An 11,725-nucleotide genomic window follows, 5' to 3' on the forward strand; every position below is an offset into this window, starting at 1 on the left:
ATGGAGTGTGGAAAGAACTTTACTTCTAGTACTGCTCTTACTTCGCATTACTGGATCCATACAGGAGAGAAGCCCTATAAATGCATGGATTGTGGGAAGAGCTTTACTCAGAACAGTAGTCTTACTTCCCATAAAAGGATCCACACAGGTGAGAAGCCCTATAAATACATGGAGTGTGGAAAGGCCTTTGCTCATAGCAATGATCTTGTTTCCCATAAAAGGATTCACACAGGAGAGAAGCCCTATAAATGCATGGAGTGCGGAAAGTGCTTCACTAAGAGCGGTGACCTTAGTTTTCATAAAAAGATCCACACAGGGGAAAAGCCACATAAATGCATGGAGTGTGGAAAGAGCTTTACTAAGAACTGCCAACTTATTTACCATAGTAGGATACATACCGGGGAGAAGCCTTTTAAATGCATGGAATGTGGAAAGAGTTTTTCTATGAACAGGTATCTTAATATCCATAAAAGGATCCATACACGGGAGAAGCCCTATAAATGCATGGAATGTGGAAAGAACTTTAGTCAGAGCAGCGGTCTTACTTACCATAAAAGGATCCACACAGGAGAAAAGCCTTATAAATGCATGGAATGTGGAAAGAGTTTTTCTAGAAATAGTTTTCTTTACACACATGAAAGGACCCACACAAGGGAGAAGCCTTATAAATGCATGGAATGTGGAAAGAGTTTTTCTACAAACAGTTCTCTTTACACGCATAAAAGGATTCACACAGGAGAGAAGCCCTATAAATGCATAGAGTGTGGAAAGTGCTTCACTTTTAGTACTTCTCTCACTTCCCATTACTGGATCCATACAGGGGAGAAGCCATATAAGTGCACAAAGTGTGGAAAGAGCTTCTGTGAAAATTCATCTCTTACTGTTCATAAAAGGATCCACACAGGAGAGAAGCCCTATAAATGCATTGATTGTGGAAAGAGCTTCCCTAAGAGCAGTGACCTTATTTTCCATAAAAAGATCCACACAGGGGAAAAGCCACATAAATGCATGGAGTGTGGAAAGAGCTTTACTAAGAACTGCCAACTTATTTACCATAGTAGGATACATACCGGGGAGAAACCCTATAAATGCATGGAATGCGGAAAGAACTTTATTCAGAGCAGCAGTCTTACTACCCATAAAAGGATCCACACAGGAGAAAAGCCTTATAAATGCATGGAATGTGGAAAGAGTTTTTCTACAAACAGTTCTCTTTACATGCATAAAAGGATCCACATAAGGGAGAAGCCTTATAAATGCTTGACGTGTGGAAAATGTTTTATTTTGAACAGTTATCTTAACTACCATAAAATGACCCACACAGTGTAGAAGCTCTATATGTGTGAAATAAGAAAAAATCTTCAAGGGGACCAATGGTCAAATGTTCCATATAATTCTGTTTCACTGTTACGCTTAGTTGTTGAAATATATGCATTTTCTAATTACATTTACTGAATTAGGAAAGGTTTTTTTTGAATCTGACCAACACAAGGTGAAGCCCAAGATAGATGAATATACAGATGGAAACCAAATGCTAGGCATGCGGTGTTTTCATTATAAACAGTGGATTTTTCTAGCTACTGTCATTTGAAGGTCAGTGATCCCATTTCACATAAATAAGAGAACATCTTGTTTCTTCATGTTTATCCTATTTTTGACTGGATCATAATAAAGCATAAATCCCCAATGAAAGTTAATTTTGGAGAGTAAGCATAGGGCTTAGTTAACAAAATATCATTTCAGGCATACTATGGGGAAGGCATAAATCAGGAAATACTTGCAGAACCTATAGCTAAATATAAAGGACAAAGTAAATGTGATGCTAAAGAAGATACTTTATGAATAGAGCATTTTAAGTAGCTATTGTTTTGCACCTAACGCTTTGTATAGCTGTCAGTAGAAGTTATATAATGAATTGTAAGATGTTGAAACCGGAAACGTATTGGGATATGTGTTAAATTATAAGAATGTTCAAAAAGGAAACGTCTGGTAACAATGTAACATCAGATCTGCTAACTCAGGCATGTCAAACTCGCGACGTCATGTGACGTCGCGTGACGTATTGGACCTTTTTTGCCATTGCCAGCAATCGGGTGGGTGCGGCTCCGGTATGATGAAACCGGCCCGTGGGCCGACAGTTTGATACCCCTGTGCTAACTTATACTTAATGGTACAAAAACCCCATTGGGTTTACAATCTCTACCTCAGTGTATTCAGTTTGGTCAAGGGGCTCACTTGAGAATGTATCCCAGTATTGAGCAGGAAAATGATTTCTCTGTGAGGGATATGATCAGGCAGATATTAATAGGTGTTGCTTCTGCAAGAAGGAGAAGGAGCTGCATCTCCCTCATGCATCTCTTCAAGATAAAACTTTAAATCTTTCTTCCTCTATAGCAGAAATGAGAATGTGAACTTCCTCTGGAACTGTCCAGTGTGAAAAACAGAGACCTAAGTCATCCAGTTTGAATACAGAAGCAGGGAACTTTTTTCGGTCAAAAATCCTATCATGATGTGAGAGAATAATCATATAGATATTAATTTCAGGATGAAGAAATTTTCAGGATGAAGAGTTCCTCTCCACAAAAATGAGCCAGAATGACGAGAAGCCCCTGAAATGTATGCTCAAAAGACTTTCTGAGCATTAGACGATATTTTACCTTTCTGTGGTGAGATGAGGGCTAAGAAAAACTCTACATTTAATGTAAATGAAAATGTACATCAATGGTTCTATATACAACAGCTGCAGCCCCCGCTCCCCTTTCTCTGGAGTGTTTTGCAGAAGGGGAAAGCTGGATGAATGCATGGAAACTAATCAGAGAAGCAACCTAGAACTAAGGAGAAATTTCCTGACAGAACAATAAGAAGAGACTGGACAATTGTTTGTCTGCAATGGTATAGGGCAGGGGTGTCAAACTCAATTTCATTGAGGGCCGCATCAGCATTATGGTTGCCCTCGGGGTGGGGTGGCCAGGGTGGGTGCAGCCTACTGGCTGGGCGTGGATGGAGTGGGTGTGCCCTACTGGGTGGGCATGGCCAGCTCTACATTGTTCTCGTCAAGGGTGCCTGTGGGGGCCTGGGCAGGAGTGGGACAGATCTGAGGGTCTCTGGCAGAAGGGGGTGGGACCGGGGCAAGCGCCAAGGCATGGGCCATTTCTTCATTCCTCACAAAGGGTGACACCCAGGGGGCGGGGCCGACACGGCAAGGGCTGGTTCCTCGCTGTTTCTAGAGGGCCTTGTGGAGCTAAGACTGAATGCGTTTCAGCATGGATGCCCACCACAAAATTGTACATTGGCTCCCGACCAGCCTGGGCCAGGGCCAAGGCAGCAGGGGCTGTTCCCTCACTGTTTCCAGGATGGCTTCGCGGGCCACATGAAACCACTTTGCGGGCCGCATCCGGCCCCCGGGCCTTGTGTTTGACATGTCTGGTATAGGGTTTCCTGCCAGAGCAGGGGGCTGGACTAGAAGGCCTCCAAGGTCCCTTCCAACTATTATTATTATTAGTAGTAATAGTGTTATTACTGTTATGACCCAGATGGTCACGGTTATGGAAACCTCTAGACCAGGGGTGTCAAAACTGCAGGCCCGCGGGCTGGACGACGCCCATCCCATTGCCGGCAATGGCAAAACCATCCTGATATGTTGCACGACGTCACGTGACGTCACGAGTTTGACATGTCTGCTCTAGACAGTTCTTTATTTCTCTTGGGAATGGTTCAACAAATGGCCCTCCACCAATCAGTAAGGCTCCACCCTCAGTCCCAACAACAACAGCCCATAGGTTACCTGGCAAGTCTGCAAGGCAAAAGTCCAGGAATAAGACAAGGGTAATTCTCAGGGCACACAAAGGAAAGGTCCAGGCATAAGACAATGGTAGTTTCAAAGGCAAAGTCTTCAGGGCTGGGGCAAGACAAACAACAGCCCATAAAACAAGGTGAGTCCAAGGCAAAAGCAGTTCCAAAGTCTTCAAGGCTAGGGCAAGAGAAGGATAGTCCTTGAAGCAAAGCAAAAGGTCAGTCAAAGCCAGAGGAGTGCAATCAAAAACACTTGACAAGTGTTTAAATGCTACTCTCCAGGTGAGCCTTATGAGGAGGGGCAGGGTGCCCTCTGCCTGCATAGTCGGTTTGCCCTGTGCTGACTCTGCCTCCTCTCCATTCTCCACGCTCAGGCAGGGGAGGCATTTGCTTGTCTCTGGAGCTCCTCGGCTCCGCTGCCTGCCCTTTCCATCTTCCCCCTTGCTCGGTCAGCCCTCACCCTCTCTTCCTCCCTGCCTACTCTTTGGAGGCCCTAGGGATTGCCTCGTCCCCAGGCCATTCCTCATGGGCCATAGGGACTGCTCCATCCCCTTCCATTGGTCTGGGCTCCAACTCTTCCTCCTCTTGAGACCCGGGCTGCAACGGGTCAATGACATCTACAAAGGTCTTAAATTTCCTCCTCATATTTCCTTTTCTTTTTTGTCCCTCGTGGTGTTTTAATGTTATATTCTCTATTCCATCTTTGCTTTCCACCCTTTTGCAGTTCCATCTTTTCTGCAGTCACAGATGAGACACCATTTCCCCCCCTTCATTTCTCCTCCAAGGAGCCTCCTTGTGAGGTAAAATTTCTGGAATATACACCAGGTTCAGCTTTCCCCCCACTTTGGGGTGGCTTTTTCTTGGACCTCAGCATCCTTTCCTTGGGCACGAGCAGCCGTTTAGCCATCCGGGTGATGCTGAGGCAGCCGAAGCCAAGACTTGGACAGGGGCAGCTGCGGATAAAGAACCAGAGAACCAGAAACACAGGAAAAATCTCCATTTTCCCAGTTGCGGCTTCCCTGCCTGTGTCCCATCTGACTCCCCTTCAGGCTGGAGTTCGTAACAACTGCAACACACAACTTGTGTTTCCCAGAGAAGCTCCTGGTCCTCATCTTCTGAGCGCCTGGCCGTTTCTGACAGAATTTGGGCCTTTTTGAGGTTTCTCCCATCTCTGCAGAGCTTTCAGGACAGTTGTTCTTGAGGGAAGCGAGTACAAATCCTCAAGGGAGATTGCTCTCCATGTCTACAGACGGTTCCTGGACAGGAAGAAGGAGAAGCTGCCGGCTCTGGAGACGCCGACGCCTTTACTACTACTCCCATGCCCATCATCCCTGCCCTCCCCCTACAGAAGCTCCTCTTTCCCGCCCTTTCGGGGAATCCTGACACTTCGCGCCGAGTCCACCAGGGGGCGCGCTCAGCAGCAGGAGGGAACTGAGCATGCTCGGCGCTTTTCCACTTAGTACATGTCACGTGTTGACTTGGGCGGTCGTCGGAAGAGGGTTGAGGCTTTTTCTGCTTCCTCTCCCTTCTGTGAGCCTGGATCGGGCCCTTTACGGGAGGCGCAGAGGCTGCTGGGAAGGCTTGCCGGGACGCCGATCCCAATGAGACTCCCGAGTTCTGTGAGTGGCGTCTCTTCCCGTGCAAAGGGGTCCCGCGCTGGAGGCGAGCGTGGAGACGGGCCAAGTCTTCCCCCGGGGTGGGAGTCCGCGGTCCCATGTTCCCCTGCCGCCCTTTCTCATGCTCTGACCAGGCGGAGGGAGGAGCAAAGGAAAGAAATGGGGGTCGCTAGAAGGGAGGGGGCTTTCCCCCCCCCATTTCTTGGGAGAGTCACTGCATGGGGGAGGGGAAGGATTTCCGGAAATCCTCCTGGAGAAAAGAATAAACTAGGATCAGATCCTCCAGGCTTAAGAGGGTGGGTGAACATTATTTTCATGTGTGTTGTTTCAAGCCCTGCGTTTCATGTAAAATTTTCCTGTACAGTTAGTTAACCAGTTTGGGGTCAGGGCAAATTGTGTGAAGCAGCCTTTGTGTTATAGTGTGACTTTGTTCCCCAAAAAACAGCGCTGAAAAACAGGAATTGAGCATCCTAAGCCAAGGTCATTTCCTTGGCATTTCATTTGATGTGAACTCAACCTTCCTGGCATCGTTAGAATGTTGTTCCTTCCCAGGATCATTTCACTCACTATTATTCCATGTTAGGGGTCCTCTTCCTTTTCCTCACTAAGACACCTGACAAAAGGTAAACTTTTCTTTCTTGCGATAAGCCATTTCTGGAACTTCCTCATTTTCTATATGGCTCCAGTTATTTGCAGACATACAAATATACAGTCCCATACAGTATTAATCTCGTGAATTCTCAAGCCTCCTCCTTCCACTATGTATTCAAGATGGACAATGATTAATATTTATATGTAAGGGTGTAGGTATATACATATGTTGTATATAGCATGTTCATATGTGTGTTATGTACGTGTACACTTTTGAGAGCAAGCAACAGAATTTCATTTTTAATGTGTGCCATTGGGCCCACAGTAAAAAATGGCAATAAAAGTTATCTGTCTTTCTATTTATCTTAAAGACAAGAGTGGGGAACATCCTTAATGAATGTCTCATGACTAAATGGCTTGCTATGAAGCACAAGAAACATGTGTAAAAATTCTGTATTCCATTCCCGTTTCTTAAGCTCCTTGACTTCTGGCATCTTTATGAACCTTCAGTGTAGGGTATATGTGCCAGTGTGCCCACACTAAAAAATTACAATAAAGGTTGTCTGTCTGTCTGTCTATCTATCTATCTGTCTATCTATAGCTCAAATAACATAAGGGGGGAAAAAGAAATAGAAAATCCTCCAAATATAAAAATTTATTTTATATTACAATATAAAATATTCCATGTCTTAATGGAAGCTATGACCATATTTTTCACCACAGTTGATGGACAGACAGACACACAAATACCCAGAGGTTAGAATGCAGTACTGTAGGCTACTTCTGCTGATTGACACCTCCCAGTAGTTCGGCAGTTTTAACTCTCACTGACTCAAGGTTGAGACAGCCTTCCATCCTTCCGAGGTCGGTAAAATGAGGACCCAGATTGTACGGGGCAATATGCTGACTCTGAAAACTGCTTAGAGAGGGCTGTAAAGCACAGTGAAGCGGTATATAAGTCTTAAGTGCTTTTGCTAAAGCTATTGCAATCCTTTCCCAGCTCAGAAAAAGACTCGCTTCCATAAGGATGAATTTTGTTCAATGGTTAAGTCCACCACCTTCTCATTCTTTGAATTTATTTTCTTTTCCATCTCAGATGCAGAAACTAGTGTCCTCTCAACAACCTTCCTAGCAACAAAAAGTTAACTCTTGGGTGAAGAGCCTGGATAGCTTTTGTGGTCAGTCCTGCAGCTACCGGAATAGTCCTATAAATTGAAAGGTGTTTGGAGAGCCGCAAGATTCCTCTGACCTATCTGGAATTTCCTTCCAGGGCAGACAAAGGATGCAGAAACAACTGTTAGCAAGTGAGGAAACTTGAAAAGGCCCCTCTGTTGTTGAGCCTGGCAGCGGTGGGACGATCTGGGCAAGAACTGGTCAGAAGATCCTGGAGGAGAAAACCATCATCTGTTCAGAGATTCAGCCCTGGAACTTCAGAAACATCCAATATCAGGAGACTGAAGGTCCCCGAGGACTTTGCAGCCGACTCCACAACTTTTATAATCAATGGCTGAGGTTACAAAAGCACACTAAAACCCAAATGTTGGACCTCGTTGTTTTGGAGTAGCTCCTGGCCCTTCTGCCCTCGCAGATGGAAAACTGGTTGCGAGAGTGTGGAGCAGAGACCAGCTCCCAAGCGGTGGCCCTGGCGGAAGGCTTCCTCATGAGTCAGGCAGAGGAGCAGAAGGAGCAAGTCGAATTGCAGGTGAGAGACCTTCACCTTGGAAGTCCAGAAGGGAATAAAGAATGTGTTTGAATTATTCACCCCTCCCTTCCCTACTTCTTTGCGCTTCATAATATGTGGAGATGTTTCACTAGTTCTTGCAAGACATTGTTCCATTATCCATTCTACAAGATAGAATAGAGACAGCTATTCCTTTCGTACATTCTGGGCTCATTGATAAACATAGTGGGATTGAAGTTGTTTTTAGAGAACAAGAATCCGCTTCATGTGATGTCTTATTTATTTTTCTTTTCTCCTGCCTTCTATTTCAAGTCTTTCCCTCTGCAGACCAGAGATCCTATGAGAAAGAGGAATCCATCCAATCCCCCCCAGGAGCTGTTTTCCAGGAGGATCTATCAGAAATCTGCAACTCAGGACATCTCAGATGGTAATCAAAAGTCCACCCATTCCCAAGAGAGGTCCCAGCTGTCTTACATTCTCTACCTCTTCTCTTCTGTAGAATGCCTCCTTCTGTTTTATTAATTATCAATTTAAATATTCTGTCTCCCTCACAGGGAAGAATAGAACGAATTTGACTCCTTTCTATGGTGTTGCTGAAAGAGTGGTTGAAACTCCAACTCAAGTAAGAGAGGAATAATGAAAAATAAAATTTTCACAGTTTTAATGTTTGCTGAATAGTGATCCTATTATTAATTTTTTGCCATGGAATTGGGCAAGGCTACTCTATAATTAAAAGAATCACATTGGGACCTTACTGCTTCTAAAACGCCTTGTTTATAGCCAGTGATAAGAAAAATACTGGCACCAGGTTAAAAGATGAAGCAGACTGTTAAAATCCAAAGAGGGTGGGCAGATCAAGGCCCTTCAGCCTTTAAAGGAGTTTCTAATACTCCCGATTTGTGCCAGGAATTTTGGGCCAAACAATCCAGCTTTGGAAAGGATGAGAAATGCTCTTCACAAGGTAGCTTTCTCTTCTTTAGCCATTGGGTTGGGGTACAAGCAGTGGATTCCTTGTAATCTGAGGAGCAGCCGAAACAGGGCTTGCACGTCTTTTGTCTATTCATGACAGCCATGTAAATCCCTGGGTGCCTCTCAAACAACTTTAATGAAAGTTTTGAGCATGGATAAGATTGGCCTGAAATGTATATCTTTGCTTATAATCACTTAAACAATATGACAGATTTTGAAAATCCTCCTGATTTTTATTCTGTTTTCTTCTCATTCAGGAGGGTCTTGTGTCCTTTAAGGAGGTGGCTGTGTATTTCTCCGATGAGGAGTGGTCTCAGCTGGATGCTGACCAAAAAGCACTGTATCGGGAAGTCATGCTGGAAAATCATACGAATGTGGTCTCTTTGGGTAAGAATATGCAAGAAATTTTATTAGAATAAAAACTATAAATTTGGAAGAGGAAATAAAGAAGATAGAGTAATGTGATTAATGAAGAAGAAAAAAGTATGGTAAAATTAAAAAAAAAGAAAGAGAAAAGTAATAAATAAGTTATCATTGGTGTCTCCTTTCCAAGATTACATCATTGTTTCCTCCTTTACATAATTTATGCTTTCTAATCTTGAAACACAAGTTTGATCACAAGTTCATTTTTTTTTTCAGCAAAAAGTCCATCAGGGATTTTCAATCACTAATAAATATAGATAGTATCCTTTGCCTAATCAGAGTCAATTTAGTCATCATTGAGAATTCTATCATCTTCCCCAACAATTCCACCATTCTACTTATGTAGAGCCCTTCCAGCTTTTTGCACATAATAGTCTCATTATGGTTATATTCCGAAACAATCTTCAATGACTGTTGATTAGTGCCAACATAAACTATTCTGATTAGATGGATATTAATCTTTAAAGTTCTCTGTATCACTGAATGTCTTTGAATTCAAACTTTTCTAGCTTTTTTACAAGTCCACCATAGCACGACAAAATGATCGTTTATCTTGACTACATTTCCAATATTAGTTTGAGGTACATTTATTTACTTTTTAATATTTTTCTGTTCATATTCTTCAGCCTGTTTAGAGATTTTAACAATTAGACATCTTTTGTACACAACTGAGATTCAAATTCTGCTTTATGTTGTTGAACACTGTAGTTACATTCATCTACCTGGAATCTATCTGACAATATGAAAGTACTGACAGTTATATCCTTTTGCCATTCTTGACTTAGTTTGGTATTCTCGCATCTCAAGTTCTAATGGCTCTCGACATGTTATCCACTGTCTTTTCCTGCTTTTTTTCTGGAGAGAGTCATTAAGATGTTTTGGGACACAGCCTAAGTTTATATCTGTTTTATATTCTCAATGTGGTATTTCTAACATTATGGTTTTAAAATCTAGATTGAGCCTAAATTTATCATACCACAAAGATCCAAGACATGCAAACCTCTGCCATGCCCTTCTAGTTATAACATTCTCTTAATTCTGAGCAACTTCTGTTTCTCATCCAAACGACACAGCAGACTACAAAGTCTAATTTCAAATCGGGCCAAACAAATCCTCCCCTTTTATTTGAATTTTGGACAATTTGAAATTTAATCTATGGTTTTTCCCTTGCCATACAACACTAGATTTATCTTCCAAAAATTTAATCAAGAAAATCCAGATCAAATTCTTGAAGGGCTTCTCTGAGAAGATTGAAGCAATTTCTTTTTCATTATATTCAAACTTCCTATTCTTTGCTCTTTTTTCCTAAAGTTTATTTTTATTTTCCTGTGAAGGTAATGAGGAGGAATATGAACATTCCTGGGAACTACTCCAAATGATCACTCGTGGGTACCATACGAAGAACACCACAGTTCTAATGGAAGAAGAAAGCCGTGAGAGAAACCAGTCAAATAACTGCAATTCATCTTCTATTCATGCACCAACTAAAGCTCCAGTGACCCAACAAGGAAAAATAAAAAACAAATATATTGGAAAACGTATAAAGATATTCATAAACAAATTAGATGTAAATAAATACTATCAAGCCCAAACCAAAGGANCAGGAGAGAAGCCCTATAAATGCATGGAGTGTGGAAAGAACTTTACTTCTAGTACTGCTCTTACTTCGCATTACTGGATCCATACAGGAGAGAAACCCTATAAATGCATGGAGTGTGGGAAGAGCTTTACTCAGAACAGTAATCTTACTTCCCATAAAAGGATCCACACAGGTGAGAACCCCTATAAATGCATGGAGTGTGGAAAGACCTTTACTCAGAACAGTAGTCTTACTTCCCATAAAAGGATCCACACAGGTGAGAAGCCCTATAAATGCATGGAGTGTGGAAAGACCTTTGCTCATAGCAATGGTCTTGTTTCCCATAAAAGGATCCACACAGGAGAGAAGCCCTATAAATGCATGGAGTGTGGAAAGTGCTTCACTTTTAGTACTTATCTTACTTCCCATTACTGGATCCATACAGGGGTGAAGCCATATAAGTGCACAAAGTGTGGAAAGAGCTTCTGTGATAATTCGTCTCTTGTTGTTCATAAAAGGATCCATACAGGAGAGAAGCCCTATAAATGCATTGAATGTGGAAAGAACTTTACTAAGAAGTGCCTACTTATTTACCATAGTACGATACATACCGGGGAGAAGCCTTTTAAATGCATGGAATGTGGAAAGAGTTTTTCTACAAACAGTTCTCTTCACACGCATAAAAGGATTCACACAGGAGAGAAGCCTTATAAATGCATGGAATGTGGAAAGAGTTTTTCTAAAAGCAGTTCTCTTTACACGCATAAAAGGACCCACACAAGGGAGAAGCCTTATAAATGCATGGAGTGTGGAAAGAGTTTTTCTACAAACAGTTATCTTTACACGCATAAAAGGATTCACACAGGAGAGAAGCCCTATAAATGCATGGAGTGTGGAAAGTGCTTCACTGTTAGTACTTCTCTCACTTCCCATTACTGGATCCATACAGGGGAGAAGCCATATAAGTGCACAAAGTGTGGAAAAAGCTTCAGTGAAAATTCGTCTCTTACTGTTCATAAAAGGATCCACACAGGAGAGAAGCCCTATAAATGCATTGAATGTGGAAAGAGCTTC

General features: G+C 42.6%; 1 protein-coding gene across 1 annotated transcript; it reads left to right on the plus strand.

The window, feature by feature from the left end:
- LOC107298549 (zinc finger protein 420-like) lies at positions 1 to 11,662 on the plus strand (the record flags this gene model as incomplete). Its single annotated transcript, XM_029286563.1, has 12 exons — positions 1 to 71; positions 198 to 323; positions 387 to 452; positions 642 to 882; positions 1,015 to 1,126; positions 5,328 to 5,488; positions 7,588 to 7,701; positions 8,907 to 9,036; positions 10,638 to 10,740; positions 11,062 to 11,355; positions 11,401 to 11,523; positions 11,566 to 11,662. Coding segments are annotated over exons 1-12 (1,638 nt in total), but the record flags the coding sequence as incomplete, so codon positions are not given.
- Between the last annotated feature and the right edge of the window lie 63 nt (positions 11,663 to 11,725).

Source organism: Protobothrops mucrosquamatus, unplaced genomic scaffold, assembly GCF_001527695.2.
Source record: "Protobothrops mucrosquamatus isolate PMUCROS unplaced genomic scaffold, P.Mucros_1.0 scaffold4075, whole genome shotgun sequence".
NCBI lineage: Eukaryota > Metazoa > Chordata > Lepidosauria > Squamata > Viperidae > Protobothrops > Protobothrops mucrosquamatus.